General features: G+C 39.2%; 1 protein-coding gene across 3 annotated transcripts; it reads right to left on the bottom strand.

The window, feature by feature from the left end:
• Nucleotides 1-373: 373 nt before the first annotated feature.
• On the bottom strand, nucleotides 374-21,209 carry LOC118802831 (NLR family CARD domain-containing protein 3-like). Of its 3 annotated transcripts, none has more exons than XM_036563257.1 (5): nucleotides 21,070-21,209; nucleotides 18,420-18,756; nucleotides 7,228-9,129; nucleotides 2,767-2,940; nucleotides 375-570 (listed from the first exon to the last, which is right to left on the bottom strand). In XM_036563257.1, the coding sequence occupies exons 2-5, from the start codon at nucleotides 18,728-18,730 to the stop codon at nucleotides 495-497; spliced, it is 2,463 nt and encodes an 820-aa protein (XP_036419150.1). In that variant the 5' UTR covers nucleotides 18,731-18,756; nucleotides 21,070-21,209; the 3' UTR covers nucleotides 375-494. The 3 variants fall into 3 exon arrangements, with proteins under 3 accessions (XP_036419151.1, XP_036419150.1, XP_036419149.1); XM_036563256.1 differs by having other exon boundaries at nucleotides 376-570; nucleotides 18,420-18,760; XM_036563258.1 differs by lacking the exon at nucleotides 2,767-2,940 and having other exon boundaries at nucleotides 374-570; nucleotides 18,420-18,760.
• Nucleotides 21,210-21,644: the final 435 nt, after the last annotated feature.

The raw sequence follows: 21,644 nt of genomic DNA, 5'->3' as shown, positions 1-21,644 counted from the left end.
TGCCACATATATTTATTGCCGTTAACACATTTTCCTAGTTTGACCCTTTGAATTACCCATATCAGACTGACGCCCAGCTGCTCCGTGACTGCAGCCCTCTTGTTCAAATAAATGTTAGCAAGTTCCATTAACGGCTCTCTTTATGAAAGTTATTTCCAGTTACTGCTGTGGTGAATTTATTTACTACCAAAGTTCATTGAGTCTCAAGCATCATTTACAAGCAAAATGTACCACTGATGTGGCAACTATTACTAATTTGACAAACCAAACTGGGCAGTGTTTGCAGAAGAACTATGGATAAATCGATAAGCTGCAAAAAGCAACAGCAAATGGTGATTAACTACACAAAATAATGCAATAAACTGTAATTAATTAGTGTTTTTAATTATTTTGTTACCTCAGTATTTCCAGTTTACAGTGTGAACTCTTCAATCCCACTGAGAGCAGCTTCACTCCGGAGTCCTGGAGGTCATTGCTACTGAGGTCCAGCTCTTTCAGAGAGGAGTTTGCTGATTGCAGAATAGAGCTGAGAATTTCACAAGCTTCGCACCAAGCTTACAGGATGCTAATCTGAAAATGAAAAATAAATAGCAAAAAATTAAAAACCCCTCTTTACTGGTTTAATTTATGAGTTTTGTGTGCAAAATAATACTTTCTTACAATATTTAAAAAAGACATCTATTGATTGATTATTGAACCGTGTGTCCCATTTTCCTTTCACACTTTCACACTGCCCAAGCATTGATCTCCCACTGCGGTCCAGATATAGTTCCACTATGCATGTGTGATTTACCACATAACATCACTGATGTACATCATTAAGAGTGGGCAGGTAAAAATAGACTAAACAGACCATGATCATTATTATGTCTCTGTCAGAAACACATTCATCATCTCCTTGTTTTTCACAATCAGAATCACTTTGTTTTGCCAAGTATGTTTTGCATATAAGGAATGTGTAGGGTAAGTAAAACCTAAACAGACCAGAGAAGTGATTTTAGGTAAAATAACATCATCCTCCTTCACTGTAAAATCATTATAACACACAGTTCTAACACAGTTTTCACAATAAATGGTCTTAAACGCTGGAGTTAACGTATAACTGCTAATTCACCAACCTTTAACGCTGAAGACTGAAACGCTGCTTTGAAAGTCGTTGAACTTTGAAAGACATTTTACAAGAAACTCGTGGAAAATTTCCTGAGATGCAAGAAAAGCAGCTATAGCTGAGCTAAAGCTTAAAGCAGAGCAAAGTAAATCTGTGTTTTTGTTTATATTATATTTTTAGTCTATATTAGCACATCAGCATTTACTGAGACATATTAACAGCCATGATGGTAAAACAGACATAAAATGTTGTGGCTCCCAAGGTGGTTTCGTTTTTGTTGAAATGACAAAATGGCTCTTCTTAACATTTTGGTTGCGACCCCTGAGCTAAGCCTGCTGGTAAGAGGGTGATCAGCGCGTGACCGTTTGCTCCGACTGTCTGCGGCTCAGTCAGGATTGCACAATCAGCTCTAGCCCCAATAACGGGCGCGTTCTGTGGTTCAGATTTTGCGCGGATTGCCTGAAGCCTGTAGCGAAATTGTAGCAAAAATTATCACTATAGCTACACATTCATAAAACTGTAGCGGCTACAGCTATTAGCTACAAAAATGTGTAGTTAACTACAAAAAGTAGCCCACTACTTAGCTACTCCCCCATCCCTGCATGATACTCATGATATTCACTGTGTGAATAGTTATTAACATATATGCACAGATATGTCAGGAGTTGAAACCCTGCAATAGAGCTTTCCAACTGAGAGCTATGCAGGTGATCCAAAAAAATTTAAATAACTTTATTTTATGATTTAATCATGAACATGCACTAGACATGCATAATACAGAACTGTGCTTATTGTGGAAACTTTTACAATTAGAATGATTAAATAATCAAGCACATTACATAACAGTGCTTATTGTGGAAGCCTTTACTTTAAAAGTAGAATTTGTTTACCTCCTGCTAAATAATGCTGTTTTCTAATAGGACCTCTTGGGTATTTGTTATGTTTTGCTAGCATCATGCTAATACTTTATATTCTTCATTTTACCACACTGGGTTTAATCCCACACAGTTCTAGCCTACACACAGACAGACAAGTTTCTAATAGACATTCCTGTAACCCATTCTTCACTTTGTATGTTACATCTTAACACTGAATCCTTAAGTATATATTTTAACTACATTTGCCTGTGAACTGGGTGGAATTAGATTACTACAAGTCCTCTTAGGCAAATGTCTATATTTCTGGCATATTTAAAAATAGACCCTGGAATCCCAAAACCAAAGAGATAAACAAGTAACTCAAACAGAAAAATAATAATTATATTAACTCTACATACTGGTGATCATTATCTCCATCATATTATATAAGAACAGTCCATTTGAGTAACTAAGCATAACAAAGAAGTAACCAGTGAGGTTCATGTTATTGACTTTTCAATGAATTTCTGTAGATTATCTTATTTTAGTACTGAAATATATATTCAAATATTCAAAAAGTACCTTGTAGCAAAGCTAAAAATGTGCAAATTTAAAAAAGTGACATAATCATGGTAATTACCTAATCTGTTATCACAGTTCATAATATTGTGATACTGTATATAAAACTATGTTCAAAGGTAAAACATCTTTATGTTCTGAACTTCATTTTTAAAATAGTTGTACCATTACTGTGTTGGTGGTTATACAGGTACAATAAGAATGAATTCACAGAAAGTTCACCTGAGTTTCTCCAGTTTGCAGTGTGAACTCCTCAGCCCAGCAGAGAGCAGCTCCACTCCTGTATCCTGCAGGTCATTGGAACTGAGGTTCAGATCTTTGAGGGGGCAGTTTGCTGATTGTAGAGCAGAACAGACAGTTTCAAAGGAGTCCCTGTTGAGATTATAGCCAGCAAGTCTGCAAAAGAACAACACAGAATATAGTACAATTAAAACAAGGGGAGCCAAACTGAAGTAAGTTCTTTTTTATTAGCTTTATCGTTATGAGTTTTGTGTTAAAATAATACTTTCATAAATAAAAGCATGAGGAAAATGCTATTGACTGATTGGCATACATGTCTGTGCCAATGTCTGCCCAGTTTCCCTGTCATGCATTCACACTGGCAATACTTGATGTCACATTGACGAAATTACATCATATTTGCCTAACATTTATCATGGTTTATGATATCTTGATATTATATTTTAAAAACTGTTCTAAAAAAGCCATCAAGCAATGTAAGTTTTATTAAAAACTGTGAAGCTCCTCTAACATAAAATAAAGCATTAAACATACCAGTACCTGAACTGTAACCAGAATAAAATCAAGCTCAGAATAAACACATCACTTCTTTATTGTTTACATTTTTAAAATTATTATTATTATTATCATCATTATTGTGAACATGCACCAGCAGTGCATATCATTATATAATACTGCTTAACCGCCGGGGGTCGACGAATGTTCTGGTGCATCAAATTTTCTTCTAACAACATTTACAATGATATATAAATGTTTCTATTAATATCTTTGCACTAACAGTGCAGAAATTCATTTCACACAGTTCCTGAATTTGTAAAGTCACCCTTTCGATCCCATCGCATTGAGAGAATGTACGTGACTCACATACGGAGTTCTGAGCCCACGAAGACAAGTTGAGACACATGCCATTTGCCTTGTGGATTTGTGTACCCATCATCTGGCTCTCACCTGTAATTGGTGGACTTGTGTCAGTCTATAGTTTGTGTGAAACTGACCAATGGACTCTCGGGAAGGACTGACCCATCATGCCGGAAACCCTTTTTTGTTCAGTGGCCTTGGTTGCAGACGTGAATTTCTGTGTAAAAAGTTTGTGGTTCCGGAAAGTAGTGATCAGGATAACATTTATCTACTATTTTTTTCATACATTCCACTCCTTTTTAGAACCTAAGGCTTTGGTAAACCCATTCAAGCACCAAAACAATTTGTCCAAATGAGTAAAGCTCAAGAGGCATTAAGAATTTTTACATTTTTAACCAGACTTTTTCAGCTTTATGGTTGAATTATTTCTTCATGCAGTGATCTTGGTCAAAACGGCGCCGTTAGACAGAGAGCTGAGATGGTTCTCAACATTTTGATATATAATGTCTTGGTATCATGTCTTATATGCTTATGCAAGTGCCTTTAAAGTGCACCTGTACAGTTGCTCCAGTTTTCCCCAAAGCCAACCCCAGGTTTGGTATCCAATGTTCAAAATGGGTGATAACAGCTCCAGCCTCCAGAGATAATGGACAATTTTTCACAACAGGAGTTTAACTCTAGTTCCCTCTTGACAGAACTAAGATACTAAATAACCTTGACGCCCCTCAAAGGACACAGCTGTGTGTTTTTCCAGACCTTCTCTCTCCGTCTTATCTACCACAACACAGGGTTGTAAAGTCCCACAAACATTTCACTGAGCCTTTGAGCCTTTTCTGTGACTTTAAAGAGTCTATTTTCCAACATTAAGTAAGCCTTTTATACCACATCAAAACTGAACCTTTTCATCAAAGACTGTGATATGGTTTTATCACTCTGCTGCCTTGTTAGTTTGTCTCATATTCCTATATAAGCAGAACGATGCCAATCTATCACACGCAGGCGCAGTAAGGCTTGACACTTGGTCGTATGTTCAGGTCTGATGCCCGGGCTGCCTCTGCTAGCCTTTCTCTAAAGCTAGAGTAATTCAGTGTCAGCATATTTACACCCTTTAAATTTAACAAACTGTCTCAATGTTTACCAGAGACCACCAAGATTTCCTGTAATTTCTTGTATTAGATCCATGTATGCCAACCTGTTGATAAGATCGATTACTCCATGGTCCATTTATCTTGTTCATGTATCCTGTTTGAAATGCGTAATGTGTGTGTGTGTGTGTGTGTGTGTGTGTGTGTGTGCTCCACTAAGTATTCTGGTGCAATATGGCTGCCACTTTACATCCGTTTTTCATTTGTTTTGTTTTGTGTTGTTTGTGTGTGTATTTTGATGTTTCCCTGCTGGCTGAGGAGTTTGCCATCATATCCACTGAGACAGCAGCCAAGAGCAATCATGGCTCAGAGGCTTCTTGGGCTGTTTGGGTAATGCTACATATCTTCTATGATGCAGCCTGGACCAGCCACTTGAGTGACGCTGTATTGTGGCTATGAGGACCGGGGACCTGATTGACATGACATCACAGATATGTGGCTGCTCGGGCTGACTGCATGGATGATGCTGCACTGTAGCTGTGGGGCTGCCTGAACCAGTAGTGTTCAGCTGCATGAGCAGTGCTGTGCCAGAGCTATGAAGCCTCTTGGGCCAGCTGCATAAGCAACACTACACTGCAGCTATGAGGCTGCCTGGACTGGTGGTGTTTGCCTGCAGGAAAATGCTACCCTTTCATGGTTAAAGACATTTTCAGCCCTCAAGTCTTCCCAGGCTGGCTGCCTGTATGACGCACCTCAGTTGTGGAGTGAGACTTAACCCACGGCTAAGGACTCTATACCATGGTCACTGTGGGAACTGCAGAGCTGTGTGTGTGTGTGTTCTGTTTTATTTGTTGTTGATTATGTATTTTGTTAATTTCTGATCTCTTTGTAAAGCATCCTTGAGTTCATGAAAGGTGCTATATAAATTGAACTTTTAATTATTATTATTATTATTATTATTATTATTATTATTATTATTATTCCAATTAATAAACAAGCCAGTTATTTGTAACCAATATGCTTTACATGTGATTTATCTGGCTGAATGATCCCTGACCTAGGGTAATCCTCCCCACTTTCTTAGAAATGAGATCAAACCAAGTTGTTTGTGATACAGGAGTAAAACAGGTTAAATTACTATTATTGCTATTTAAACTGCTCATGTTTTTCATAAGTAAACATTGTTTATCCTCAACTAAAATAACACTGATTTGTGATCTCACCCTAATGTTGTTTGTGTTATATTAGCACTAAGCTAACAGAGCTATTTATTCTTTAGTTTCCCACACTGGGTTTAATAATACTCAGGTATAGCCTTTAGCATTTAGTTTTTCTGTTTTGTTTACTGAGATGCATAAACACTCTAAAGTAATGACTATTTCTATATGTGAATAATCATTTACCATCTTTCAGACTCTCTGGTTTCTCTTGCACATGCCTGAAAGAGGGTCATGCGAGTGGCAGAACTAACCCTAAGAAAGATGAGGATTGAGAGTGGTGCCTGCAGCTAATCAGTCAGCAGTGAACAGTACTGCTAGTCCCCCACCCTTCAATACCATTATGTCTTGTTGGTATCAGTCTTGAACAGTAATCAAAACCATAAAGCTTGTTATGGTATCAGAAACTCAGACTTCAAAATCTGTGCTGGGCCATGGTAGTGAATTCTGTGAACATGTCCAGCATGTTTGTAAATTAACTCAGACACATTTGGATTCTACTCAAACAAAAATGAAACAGATGTGGAGTCACATCTGCTGGAAACTAATGCTACACTGCTACTTTGCCACCTCTGCTGTTACTACTTGTGTGTTCCTGTTCCGGAGCTGGTAAGATTATTGCACACACTGACTAGAAATCACTCACAAAAATACTGATCAAAAGAATACCTACCTATTTTGGCTTTAAGTAATCTGTAATATTCATAGCTCTTTATTCTCAAACATTCAGAACAAAATATAGCACTGCTGTCAGTGAGAGACTTTTGTGCACATACCTTCACTCATGCTGGTTTACTGGTTTTGCTTATGATCACAATGTGAGATCATTTGTTGATTTTATAGAACGTATTTCTAATAAATGTTAAAAACAAGCTTTTAAAACATTTTTTCAACAAATATCACATTACCCCAAGTTACAGTTAAGAGTCGTAAAGGGGACTCAAGCACACCTAATAACCTGGCAAATAAAAGAAAAGTTAAATCAGGTGTGTTTGAGCAGCTAAATCACTAAACTCTGCTGGACACTGACCCTCCAGGACTGTGACTTGTGCACCCCTGGGCTACAGTTTGCCAGTGACACCAACAAGGTTAAGCTACAAAGGAGGGTTTATGGTAAAGTGGAAAATAAATACACCTGCTGAAAGAATCTAAAACCTAAACACTAAATTACTAAAATTTATTTTAAAACTTTTACTGGACATGTCATAACAAACCATCAACATTCAAATATGAGTAGTTATATGAATCTAAATATATTACATTTATGTGGAAATAACACTCACAGGGCTTTTCTGCAGACGGTCACAGCTGGGATCAGTCTCCTATAACCCTCCCCTGATGTCCTGTATTTCTTCAGGTCCAGCTCATCCATCACCTCTCCTGAGTTCAGGATCATATAGGCTACTGCTGAACACTGTGCAGGAGAGAGTTTCTCCTCTGAGTGTTTCTCTGATTTTAGATACTCCTCAATCTGTCTGAAGAGAGTCTGGTCATTCATTTCAGACAGACAGAAGAAAAGATTAATGGATCTTTCAGTTGAGATGTGATCTTTATTTATTACTTCCTTGATGTACTCTTTAATTGTCTCTGGTGGTCTCTGTTTGTGTCTCAGTAGACCCTGTAGGAGTGTCTGATTTGAATCTTGTGAGATGCCCAGTAGAAAACGGAGGAAAAGATCCAGGTGTCCATTCTGACTCTCTAAGGCTTTATGCAGTGATCCCTCCAGCAGCTTATAGAGTGGAACTTTCTTAGACCGCCCTCTGTATTGTGAGTTTAAAAACCCATTTAGTGTATTTCTTGGTTTTAAACACTGCACAGGCTCCATGATCTGGTTCTCGTAGCAGTGAAATACAAAGACAGCAGCCAGAAACTCCTGAAAGCTCAGATGAACAAAGCTGTAGACCTTCTTCTGGAAAAGCACACATTCCTCCCTAAAGATCTCAGTGAAAATCCCAGAATACACTGAGGCATCAGTAATATCAATGCCGTTCTCTCTCAGGTCCTCTTTATAGAACATCACATTGCCCTTCATCAGCTGGTTGAAAGCCAGTTTGGCCAGTTTCAGTATCATGGTTCTGTTGGACTCCAGCAGCTTCTTTGGGTTTCTCTCATGTTTCTCCTCATACTTCTCGCTCTTCATGTTGGTCTGAGTGATCAGGAAGTGTGAGTACATTTCAGTCAGAGTTTTAGGGATTTCTGTGTGACGCTGTTTCATGATTCTCTGAAGAACAGTGGCTGAGATCCAGCAGAAGACTGGAATGTGGCACATGATGTGGAGGCTCCTCACTGTCTTAATGTGGGAGATGATTCTCTGGGCTTGGTCTTCATCACTGATCCTCTTCCTGAAGTACTCCTCCTTCTGTGGGTCATTGAATCCCTGAATTTCTGTCACACAGTTGATGTATTTAGGAGGGATCTGATTGGCTGCTGCTGGTCGGGAGGTTATCCAGATCAGAGCAGAGGGAAGCAGCTCTCCTTTGATGAGGTTTGTCATCAACACTCCCACTGATGATGTCATGGTGATGTCAGATACTTTCTCACACTGTTCAAAGTTCAGTGGAATTCTGCTTTCATCCAGACCATCAAATATAAACACAGCTTTGATCTGATCATAAATCTCTGGGTCCAGATCTTTGAGCTCAGGATGGAAACCACACAGAAGTCCATGAAGACTGTATTGATCGCCTTTAATCAGGTTCAGCTCCCGGAACGGAAGCACAAACATGAAATCTACATCCTGATTTGTTTTTCCTTCAGCCCAGTCCAGAATGAACTTCTGCACAGAGACAGTTTTTCCAATTCCAGCGATTCCTTTAGTCAGAACTGTTTTGATCTTGTTTTGATCCGTTTCTCCTTTTGGACCTTGTAGATGTTTAAAGATATCTAAGCAGTCGATTGGAATGTCTTGTAAGCGTCTCCTGGTTGTTTTCTCCATCTGTAGAACCTCATGTTCTTCATTCACTCCTTCACTCTCTCCCTCTATGATGTAGAGCTGTGTGTAAATCCTGTTCAGGAGGGTTTTATTCTCTTCAGTTTTGATTCCCTCAAATAAGCTCTCGTACTTGTTCTTCATGCTGGTTTTGTGTCTCTCTAAGACTCTGTTCAGGACGTCGTTCTCTGGTTGATAAGAATCCAGATGCAGGTTTTCAGTGTTTATCTGTAGTGCTGTTTCTGTGGCGTTCAGCCTGAGAGGATCAAACACAGAAACACAAACTGTTTAAAATGCATCTAACTGATTAAGCTGCTTGTTGCAAATGTGTTTTCCATGTAATTAATATAGGAGCTCCTTCTGTAGGTTTGCCTACAGATTTATTTATTAAGACATTTATTATGTCTTACATAATAAAACCATGAGCCAGATTCAACATTATGTTGAGAGCAGATAACGTCACAATAACACATTCTGTCATTCAGGAATGAGGATTAACAGCATGTTTACTGTTTACATAATCTGTAGCGCTATTGCCTTTTTCCTTTAGAATATCGGCCCACAAAACACACCACCTGAACTACTCAGATGTTCAGGTAAGAAGCTGATGTGAATGATCTTCACTTCAATGTCCTTAAACATGTTTGGTCACACATGCAAATATTTAACAAATTATGCACATAAAGCCACTCAGATGATTAACTAATAAATCTAAAAGTTTGATCTGTCTGGATTATTCGTTGAAGAGGAGGGTGATTTACTTGAGAAGGATTTCAGAGCGCATTAATATAGAATTCAATATTAAGTATTTTACAACAGCTCTGAATGTGACTTAGCCAAAAAAGAGGAAAGATACGAATGCTGATCACTGTCATGGTGAATTTATGAATTTGATTTAATTAACAAGCTGCACATTTTGCATGGTGTAGCCTGGTTACAGCTGAGTTTAATGAATCTGGTCCAGTGTGTCTGAAAGGCTGAAGGTCAACTGATCATGAATGCTTTCAGGTAATTCTGAGTAGCCTGGATTATTTACTCTCCAAAATATCATATCACATTCTGTATTCAGATACAGATTTTCCAAGTGAATATAAGCACATGAGATATTTAAAGTCCAAGGGAACATAGTGTATTTAATATTAACAAATATTAAGAAGTGTTCATATGATACTAAAATTGAGTGTTCTATTAAAACATTCAGCAAAGTTTCAATTAGGGCCGGACCAAACAACTGAAACATGCTAATTCATGAGGGAATTCAACGCATTTTCCCAGCACACATTTTTGCTGTACTGTCTGCACAATGTGCTGCTTTAACATGTTACTCTTGACAAACGCTTATATTGTTTATGCATTGTGAGCTACTGTAAATAACGAAAAACTTATTAGATTAGATTTTGGCACATGGACCGTGGAGCAAATTTTAGCCAAGCATCATTGGTCAAATTTACATTGGTATACACATAGAAGATAAGCGTCTCTATTTTCTGTTTTTCTGATTTCATTGTGGTAAATGTGAGAGTAACAAAGAACTTACATCCCCGCAAAACTTCTGATCAATAAACAAATACCCACAGGTGTAATTTAGTCCACTTTAGCCACTGTAGTCCACCATCTGAACCAAAGGGAAGAGGAAGGAAAAAAAACTCTGGTGCATCTTTAGAAAATGAACTGGGTATAAAAACAGCCTGATGTTCTTCAGAGATGTTGGCTAACAAATACTGCTGTCTGAAGCTGCAGCTACTGAAGCAGCATCAAAACAAACACTGATGCTGTTCATGATCAGAGGTGGGTAGAGGAGTCTAAATCAATACTCTAGTATTCATACTTGTATGTAATTATTAAGTAAAAGTACCTTCCCCAAAACAACTTGAGTAGAAATACCAAAGAAGCAGGTTGAGAATCTATTTGAGTACTGAGAACTGCAGTGGAACTTCATCCAGCATTTATCAGCATAGGAACCAAAGATTGTTTGGCTCTGTTCTTCTCTTTTTGGGATTCTTTTGGTCTAAAATCAAAGCTCCAGAGTCAGATGTGTAACCAATCACAAAGCAGGACAAATATTGCCACCATCAAAACAAACTGAAATTAAGCACAAAAAGGAATTAGTAACTAAATATGAATGACTAAAATGTAAAGGACTAAAAAGATTCCTTTACTCAGTAAAATACTTTAGTAAAAGTTAAAATATAATTTGAAAATACTCAGGATAGTAAAAATCCACTTGAGCAAATGTAACTAGTTACTACTCACCTCTGAACAGGTTTATAAAGACGTGTCATTAGCATGATATGACAGGTAATTTTAGTCAGTGGCCTAATTACATTTTGTCAACCAGCCAGCCATTTTTTTAAACAATATGTTTTGGCCCACCACTTTTGGAGATGTCACCACCCCTGGTTTAGCATCTTGTCATAACATTTAACACACACATGCACACATCATGATCAGGTGGACATCGTTCTCCACTTCATTACGTTTAGCTCCATATGAATCAAAATCAAATGAGTTAACAATAAGAAAGGCATATTTATTTAGCCAGCAAAATGAGTTTTCTAACTGAGTTTAGTTTAGGCAGGATTAGTTTAGGAGGGATTAGTTTTACATGGTGTGGGTAGGTGAGTCTTTATTAGACTACCAAAGTTTTAGTGGTTTTAGTCCCATCCAAATGCACAATGTCAGTGACTTTTCACGCAGCCTTTACAGTATTTAGGAGGGATGTAACGAGAGTTACAGTTCACAACTTTGATTCCCCAGAGTACAGTAAAGACTGTATAAAATCAGTGGGAGTTCCTAAGCAGTTAACTTGTTATTTCTTAATGTAGCCGCAGCATGTGATGTTTGTCTTCAAATGTGATGTGATGAAGAACGGCATGGGAGAAAAGTCCAGGAAAGGCAGACCTCTTCTTTTCTTTTTTTTTTTTTTCCCCTTTAAGTAGCTTTGGGACAGTTTCTTTTCTCAGCCCTCTTTTCTTTTCTTTTTTAGTTTTGGGGCAGTTTCTTCTCTCAGCCCTCTTTTCTTTTCTTTTCTTTTCTTTTCTTACACTAAGTACCGTACCGGTCACCCCTCTACAAAGGTGTGACAAACACCACTGTTTGCCTTGACCTTAAGTAGAGGAGTCCGCAGGTGTGTCGCGTTGGGCCTAATCAGCCCGCGGACTTCTGGGAATTGGAGTTCCCTGAAGTTATGGCCCTGTGCCGCCGTCGCCCTCTGCTGGCAGCTGGCAGCGCAGGCTGGACACCCTGCTGCCGTCGCCCTCTGCTGGCAGCAGGCGGCGCAGGCTGGACACCCTGCTGCCGTCGCCCTCTGCTGGCAGCAGTCGGCGCAGGCTGGACACCCTGCCGCCGTTGCCCTCTGCCGGCAGCAGGCGGGGCCGGCTGAACCCTTACAGTGTGTATGTATGTATGTATGTATTTCTACTTGCTTTATTTTATTTTCTAGTTTCATTTGCTCTTCCAATCATATTTAATTTAGTCTTGATGCAATCTGGATAATTTTCCCCCTTATGACAGTTTTTGCTCCCCCCATAAGATTTATGGGGTTACCTCTCCATTATCATTTGTTTTGAAATATTCTTTTGAATTGTGTTTTAACTCTTGCACTACTTCTGTATTAGTCAATAATGAGAAATCTAATTTAATCTCCAGTATTTGAAACAAATTTTAATCTATTACTGTATACATATGGTGTTGGAAGAGACAGAAGAAGTCTATCCCAGAATAACTATTATGAACATTGGAAAAAAAACTGAAGTCATGCAGTTCTGTGAGCACCGTCGCCATGTTTTCTTCAGTACCTGTCTCGCCAGTGTGTGAAGACGTGTCCACATGGTCTCTTTTGTCTTCTTTTTTGGTCACCTTGCCTTTCTTTTCAACTTTTTTTAAAGTGGAGTGGATGTTGCAGTTTTCATGTTTAGCAATTTGTATCGATTAATTAGACTTAAATCATGATGTGGCTAGTTTTCTAAGGGTTTCTTCCCCAAGTCAAGCTGCTACTCCTATCATGACGTGACCGGAAGTCCTCACCTTTACCTTGGTTTAATACTTGTTAACAGTCTGTGTGCTTGTTTGATCTGTTTAGTATGTTACATGTCACACATATGCACTTACCAAGACTAATTCCTTGTATTTGTAACATAATTGCCAAAATAAAGTGATTCTGATCCTGAAATTTCTACATTCTATAAATTTCTAGGATTTACATGATGTACGAACCCCAAAAGAGTAAAATTAGTCAGAATGCACATCTTCACATGTACAGGTTGTGTTGTTATCTAACTCGCTGTGCTCAGCTTTTTATTCACCTCAACTTCGAATGCAGGGAATTATATAATGTGGAAAACCGGCAAGGGCGCTTACGATCTTCTAATAAATAAAATAGTTTGGGGGAGGGAATTGTTATTGCTGGTTTGCTTTCACACACAAGAATTCCATCCAAATCTTGGACTGATTGCACAATCACTTTTCTGCATGCAGGTTTGCACAATGGCAGGCAGTAACTTCATCAGTTTGCTGCTTTTTATTATTTTCATTGGATTCAAGCACTCAAGCAGCAAAGAACAGCACTTTTTCCTCTGCTGTCCACAACAATCCTTTTCCTACCATCACAACTTGAAAAGGGAAGTAAGACGATAAGTCGAAACAGTCACATTACAAAATAAACCAATCACACAACCCCACATGTGGCACCAGGAACGGATGGCTTTAGTGTGAAAACACACTAAATCTTGAAGATTCTTGGGGGCCAATTGGTGAATCTTGATCCTTTCACAAATTTTCTATTTGTTCTGGGGACTGATGGACCATTCCAACACCTTTATTTTCTTCCTATGGAACCAATTGTTAGTCCCCTTTGCAGTATGTTTTGGATCATTGTCTTGTTGTAAAGTTCACTGGCATCTCGTCCTCATCGTCCTGGTGGATGGCAAAAATTTTTTTTCAAGACATTCCTGGTACATGGATCCAATCATCTTCTCTTCGATAATTTGGATTCCACTTGTACCATGAGAAGAGAAGCACCCCCATACCATGATACTTCCACCTCCAAACTTCACCGTAGGTATGGTATTTTTAGGGTCATATGCAGAGTCATTTCTCCTCCCAACATGATGTGTTGCATTGTTGCATTGTTGAGTTTGATTTTTGTCTCGTCTGACCACATTAGTCTTCCGGTAATCTAGAGGCTTCTCCAGATGTTCTGTAGCAAACTTCAAACAAGCTTCAACGTGACCTTTCTTCTTTAATGGAGTCTTCCAGGCTGATGGCCAATGGAGACCATAGCTGTGGAGTGCACTGCCTATTGTTTTCTCTGTGATGACTGTACTCCAGGGTTGGGACAGCTACTGAAAAATTAGTAGTTAGCTTCTTTGTAGCTACTTTCTCAAAATTTGTAGCTAGCTACAATTTAGCTACTTTTCCAGAAAAAAGTAGTGGCTACTTTTTAGCTACTTCTTGAAAAGTAGTGGCTAAAGTAAGTTTAATTGTAACCAACGATCAAACTTCCACAACTGAAGGTGTGATATCCAACAAAATTTAGACTAAGTAAAGGCAAAGTCAGCCATTCCAGGTTTTTCCGAACAAAAATCAACAAAAATAACCAAAACCAAACCAAACAATTTTGTGCAAAGCGTTGTCAACTGTTGAAATAAAACTGCTCCAATTTAAACATTTCAGCAAGATGTGTACAGACATGACATTCAGAGATCTTTGTTAAACTTCAGCAACACTTTAGCCTCAAATTCTCATTAGTGACCCTGATCTGTGCAGTGCTGTTAGTGATAGTCTATAATGAAAATGTTTTTTCCGCTTTAGCTATGTCAGGAGTCGGCAACATGCGCCTCTTTTACTGTGCTGTTGCGTCTCCACACCAGAACATAATAATCCTCCTTTGCTGTTAAATAAAGCTCTGCTGATCATTATCACACACAGTTCTAGCACGTTTTTTTTTGCAATAAAAGGTCTTAAACGCTGGGGTTAATGCATAACTGCTAATTCACCCTGAAGATTGACGCGCAGACTGCTGATCACTGGACGGGGTCACAGTGACACAGATAACAGTCTCGCCTAGCTCATAGCTAATGAAACGGCAAAGAGAAAGATTTAAGACAGACATGGATAATTCGGGGCAGCACGGTGGCGCAGTGGGTAGCGCTGTCGCCTCACAGCAAGGATGGCCTGGGTTAAATTCCCGGCCGGGTGACCAGGGTCATTTCTGTGTGGAGTTTGGGGTTTCCTCCGGGTACTCCGGTTTCCTCCCACAGTCCAAAAACATGCAGTCAGGCTGATTGGACACGCTAAATTGCCCCTAGGTGTGAGTGTCTGTCTGCCCTGTGATGGACTGGCGACCTGTCCAGGGTGTATCCTGCCTTCCGCCCAATGACAGCTGGGATAGGCTCCAGCACCCCACCGCGACCCAGAAGGATAAGTGGTTTAGATGATGGATGGATGGATAATTTGGAGATTAATGGACTGGACAGCTGGTTTCCTGATACGTTTGATTTGCAGGGAAAAACTGTCAAACACTAAGTTGCGAAGCTGAAGTCGCTTCTTGTTCAAATTGTCCCGTTCCACCTTAAATGGCGCAGCAGTACATTCTGGCTCATCAGGCACCATTTAAGGTGGAATATTTAAGGACAATTCAAACAAGAAGCTGGTGAATGAGAAGTGACTTCAGCCTTGTAAAGAGTTGAATGTTGAGACATTTCACAAGAAGCTGTTCCACTTTTGAGGAAAAGTTTCCTGACTGAAATGTCAGAAAAGCAGCTATAGCTGAGCTAAAGCTTAAAGCAGAGCAAGGTAAGTCTGTGTTTGCGTTTATATTATATTTTTAGCCTATACCAGTACATTGGCACATACTGAGATACACACTATATTGCCAAAAGTATTCAGTCACCCATCCAAATCATTGAATTTTGGTGTTCCAATCTCTTCCATGGCCACAGGTGTATAAAACCAAGCACCTAGGCATGCAGACTGCTTCTACAGACATTAGTGAAAGAATGGGTCGCTCTCAGGAGCTCAGTGAATTCCAGCGTGGTACCGTGATCGGACGCCACCTGTGCAACAAGTCCAATCGTGAAATTTCCTCGCTACAAAATATTCCACAGTCAACCGTCAGTGGTATTATAACAAAGTGGAAGTGATTAGGAACAACAGCAACTGAGCCACGAAGTGGTCGGCCACGTAAAATGTCAGAGCGGGGTGAAGCAGATGCTGAGGCGCATAGTGCGCAGAGGTCACCGACTTTCTGCAGAGTCAATCGCTACAGACCTCCAAACTTCATGTGGCCTTCAGATTAGCTCAAGAACAGCATAGAGAGCTTCATGGAATGGGTTTCCATGGCTGAGCAGCTGCATCCAAGCCTTACATCACCAAGCGCAATGCAAAGCGTCGAATGCAGTGGTGTAAAGCTCCGCCACTGGACTCTAGAGCAGTGGAGACGTGTTCTCTGGAGTGACCAATCACGCTTCTCCATCTGGCAATCCGATGGACGAGTCTGGGTTTGGCGGTTGCCAGGAGAACGGTACTTGTCTGACTGCATTGTGCCGAGTGTAAAGTTTGGTGGAGGGGGGATTATGGGGTTGTTTTTCAGGAGCTGGGCTCGGCCCCTTAGTTCCAGTGAAAGGAACTCTTAAGGCTTCAGCATATCAAGAGATTTTGGACAATTTCATGCTCCCAACTTTGTGGGAACAGTTTGGGGAGTTTGGCCCCTTCCTGTTCCAACATGACTGCGCACCAGTGCACAAAGCAAGGTCCATAAAGACATGGATGAGCGAGTTTGGTGTGGAAGAACTGGCCTGCACAGAGTCTCTCTCAACCTGATAGAACACCTTTGGGATGAATTAGAGCGGAGACTGCGAGCCAGGCCTTCTCGTCCAACATTAGTGTCTGACCTCACAAATGCGCTTCTGGAAGAATGGTCAAAAAATTCCCATAAACACACTCCTAACCCTTGTGGAAAGCCTTGCCAGAAGAGTTGAAGCTATTATAGCTACAAAGGGGGGGCCGACATCATATTAAACCCTATGGATTAAGAATGGGATGTCACTCAAGTTCATATGCGTGTGAAGGCAGATGAGCCAATACTTTTGGAAATATAGTATATTTACAGCCAAGATGGTAAAACAGACATAAAATGTTGTGGCTCCCAAAGTGGTTCCATTTTTGTTGAAAGGACAAAACAGCCTCTACACAAACATTTGTAGCCACTACAGCTATTAGCTACAAAAATTTGTAGTTAGCTACAAAAAGTAGCACTTAGCTACTCCCCCATCCCTGCTGTACTTGCTGCTTCCAGGTCTTTCGGGAGCTCTTGTCAAGTCATCCCTGGCTTCGGGGCTGCTCGTCTGACTAACTTTCTGACTGTCTGGTCATAAATGTATCAAGAAGCTCCTGTGCGTAGGCGGTTGATGGTCAAATGATGTTCCTTCCACTTGCAGATAATGGCCCCAATGTTGAGAAATCCATTGGTAACTACTGCCATCGCTATATGCTCAACGATGTTGTTGGGAAGGTCTTGGGAGAGATCTCTGCCTCGACCCATCATGAGATATTTCTTGTGGGACAGCTTGGTGACAAATGATTTAATGTAAATAGCTGCATTGGAAATATGTTTAATAAAAAAAAAAATTACACATACTTATTGTCCTCCTTGTAGACAAAATCTATATGAAATAATTTAGAAAGAATTACGTTTTGTACACATGTAAAACATATACGGAAATATATTTCCTTTGCATATGAGAAGGGTCTGATGTATTAAAGAATTACATTACTGACATTGCACATTGCACATTTATATACATCTATTATTATATATCTATTATTATCTATAATTCACTGAGATTGTGGAATATGTTATGTTCTTTTTAAGCTTCTTTTATCCTTAAGTTGTAAAGCTCACTCACTACTGATCATATGAATGGTCTGAGTGTCAGTGCTGAACTTGTTTCCTTTAATCTTACTCCACATCTCTGCAAATACTGACTCTGGTCTAAGCTCTGAACAGTTATTGATTAGAGTACTTACTTCTGCGTCTCCTGACTTACTACAAAATGATCAGTCATTAACAGCTGCACTGTATAAATCCTCTTTGTTTGAATTTTCACATTTAGGCAAGTCTATGCTGGGACTTCAGAGCTCAACATTAAAACGAACTTCCAATATCCTGTGGCCTCCTGACTCTCTCCTTTTGGCAAAGACAAAGATTTACGACAAGATGAAAAGCCAATAAGCAGCCGGCTGAAGTCCCTGACTTCTTGATCTGCCGCCCATCATCTGTGTAATATGTTTGGTATGTATGTCAAATTTCGAAAGTCAGTGTGTAACAGCAGGCAGAACAATAATCTTTTAAGACTTAATTCTTGAGTTTAATTTTGTCAACTGATTCATTAATATTAATATTTTTATCGATAAACATAAAACTCAGGAACACCTTTGCTCCTCAGGAAATGAAAGCTCAGGAACCTCCTTTGCTTTTTTGATATGAAAGTTTTTAAACTATCGCCTTGTTACTCATCAGTGTTATACTGAAAGGAAGGAACTCACTCTGGGTCAGAGGACACAGGTTCACTGCTGAAACCAGGAGACTGCCCCATGGACACACAGCTGGTTTCTCTTCCTCCTCTTCTGAATTCAGGAGGGTTCCCCATGGACCAGTCACTCTTCATAGACACACAGCTGGTTTCTCTTCCTCCTCTTCTGAATTCAGGAGGTAGCCACATGGACCGGTCACTCTTCATAGACACACAGCTGGGTCCTCCTCCATTGCTGAATTCAGGAGGTAGCCACATGGACCGGTCACTCTTCATAGACACACAGCTGGTCTCTTTTTCAGTGTTCAGTGGAGGTTCCATCATGGACCTTATAAGCAGGGTGTTAATATCAACCTGAAATCAAAACAGATGTTTTTACTTTGTTAGTTCATGTATTTGGTTTTAAGCATGATTCATCACATCATATGATTTAAAAGACAATATCACTTTACAGGCCCGCAATAAGACTGAACGGTTAGAAATTAATTTATTAAAGGTTATTGCCAAGTTCAAACACCTTAAAACTCATTAATAAGCAGTATTGAATGACTTTGGGGGTACGTCAAAAAAAAAATCTGACATTAATCTTTGTGGTTCATTTTACAGCCACAGACTCTCTCTCACACACATTGTGCCCCCATATTGATGCTGCAGCATTTAAGATTACAAAATCAAAAAAAAATCCGTCATCTGCCTCCCTGGGCTTTTACAAGAACTCCTGACTGACCCACACCCATAATACAGCCATAGAAAAGTATCTCTAATATTGCTCATTTATTATTATACATTTTAAGGTAAATATGAACAAAATCAATATAAAAATGTAGAAGTACATTAATATACACTCAACAGTACAATAATGGTCTTAAGGCTCAATTGCGATGTAATGGCTGGAGTCACAATAAAGGATATGAACAAGAAATAATATACTATACTGTACTGTTAAACTTATTACTTATCTTTTATGGCTTCTCTATCAGTCAGCATTAAACCTGTCAGCTTTACCACATATTCATCAAACAGAACAGCTGTTGCCCTGTTTACATACTGATACATATCTTCATAAGGTCTTATCGTACAGTAGTAACACCCAGAAATGTAAAAAGATTAAAGATTTTGCAGCCAACTTGGTCAAAAATGGAATAAAATCCAATAATGTAATAGCCTGACCAGTAATATAATACAACTATATAACTAATCACTAATGCTAATACTATATTGATATTATGTATAATAACAAAAGTATTTTTCTGATATGAAACCTAATTACATTATTTGGAATTTATTACATTTTTAGGGTTGACCATATGCAATAAATTATTTCATTTTTGAGAATTTATGTCCAGCTCCTGAAGTCCTCACCATTCAATCATTTTGGAATAAAGTGGGTATTATATCACATATATATAAATATTTAATCACAAAACCTAAATATTCTTTTATCATAAACACACACTGGACAAAACAGTAAAGCTCATTTCTCTATTAGGAAGTTACACATTTGGTAAACTAAATGACTTGTATATATGAACTGGTGTTTGTAAATATAAATACATGTTAAATTCAGCAAATAAACAGTAACTGTACTGAAATTTGATTTGAGCAGGGGTGCTGAAACTTTTGCATACCACTGCGTGTCATTTGCAAATATGAATAAACACAAACAGTTACAAGGCCTATCATTTATCATTATCATTTTTAAATGTTAAGATTCTGATGTACACATGATTTATTCATGATGAATAATGGTTGGTTAATTATATATATAATCAAAGTTAGTGTTACCAAAACGTTGTATTACACTATTGGATAACTTATTACATCTTTGACCAAGTTAAGAGCAAAATTTTCTTACGTTTTTGAGATTTTTGGGAAAGAATTACAATGTTAGGCTCTGCAGTTCCCTAATGTTCAAATCATGACCAACTATTTTCCTCAAAAGCAGTGTTTACCAGCCCTGGTCCTGGAGATCGACCTTCCTGTAGAGCCTCTCCAACCACAACCTGCCACACCTGCTCCACTAATGATCTTCTTCTTCAGCCCCTGATTGGCTGGATCAGGTGAATCAGTGTCAGGTAAGAGGTGGTCAGCTGTTAGATGCAGGTTGGAACTGAACTCTGCAGGAAAGTAAATCTCCAGGAGGAGGTTTGGTGACAGCATGTAGCTCTGCAGTCTTTATGCTCCCTCTTCTGGTGAAACAGCGCTACTGCACATTAACTACAGCCTGTGTTTTTTAATCGACGCTACGCTTAAATAATCCTGATTAAGAAACCCGGATTAAACAACGCGCTTTACATTCAGACAATCTGCGAGTTTAGAAACATAAAAATGTAAAATATATTAAATCAAACTGGACCAACTATCGGACTAAAACAGGAGCAGAGCTGAATGTGAAGCAGCGCTGATCGCTGATCCTTCAGTAAATCCAGCTTTACAGCGTTTCTCTACAGTTAAACCTGTTTATACTGAAACCTTTCAGTCCTTTCAGCTCAATAAGAACCGCGGCTCCGTCTTTGACCGCCACACATTTTGTAGCTCGGAGGAGAAGTTTAGTCCAGTTCTGAGTTCGGATTAAAACGGGTTTAAACCGGGAGGAAACACCAACACCCGGTCCTGCTTTAATCTCAGTCAGTATTCCTCATTTCTGTGCTGAATAATCTCACCGTGTTGAGTCCAGAGCGCTGATCTGGGGGATCTTCTCTCGGACTATGATGGCGACATGTTACCGTTACTTTCCTCAGAGTTACTTTCGGTTTGGTCTTCACTGAGGAAGCGCTGCTCTGATCACTCAGGTCCACTCAACTTTCCCTCACAGATGAAGTCTGTGTGCTCTGATCCTGCGGAGCCCGGGAGCTGAAAATGGTGATTATTTTAATAAAGCTAAACTAATACACGAGGCCACGAGTTAAGACAATATTTGTGACCTCAATATATGAATTCATGGATGCGCCTTATTAAAAATAAATCAACCTGTCTCCTTAAGGGTGATACTGATCACTTAGGTCCATTCAAATTTCCCTCACAGGTGATCCCTAAAGCTTGTGTCCAAACTAATGATGAACTGACCACTTTTCAGTGGCTCTTTTGGAAAAGCACTTGGTCACCAAAGTTTTAATTAAAATTATTATTTTTATTCATTGATAGTTTTTAATTAATTGATTCATTTATATTGTTTTCTATTCTGTTCCACAAAAGATGCTGCAACTAAAATTAAAAGCACTAAAGATTCTTTTTTGTT

This window comes from Colossoma macropomum, unplaced genomic scaffold (assembly GCF_904425465.1).
Source record: "Colossoma macropomum unplaced genomic scaffold, Colossoma_macropomum, whole genome shotgun sequence".
In the NCBI taxonomy this organism is placed as follows: domain Eukaryota; kingdom Metazoa; phylum Chordata; class Actinopteri; order Characiformes; family Serrasalmidae; genus Colossoma; species Colossoma macropomum.
The sequence above is the reverse complement of the archived record's forward strand: the minus strand, read 5'-3'. Positions and strand labels throughout refer to the sequence as shown.

Excerpts from the sequence above, each read along its gene's own strand:
- LOC118802831 (XM_036563257.1), bottom strand. The coding sequence starts at position 18,730 with ATGATGGAACCTCCACTGAACACTGAAAAAGAGACCAGCTGTGTGTCT. Across the intron at positions 2,941-7,227 it reads ACCGTCTGCAGAAAAGCCCT|ACTTGCTGGCTATAATCTCA; the intron begins GTGAGTGTTATT and ends GTTCTTTTGCAG. Across the intron at positions 571-2,766 it reads TGCAAACTGGAGAAACTCAG|ATTAGCATCCTGTAAGCTTG; the intron begins GTGAACTTTCTG and ends TTTCATTTTCAG.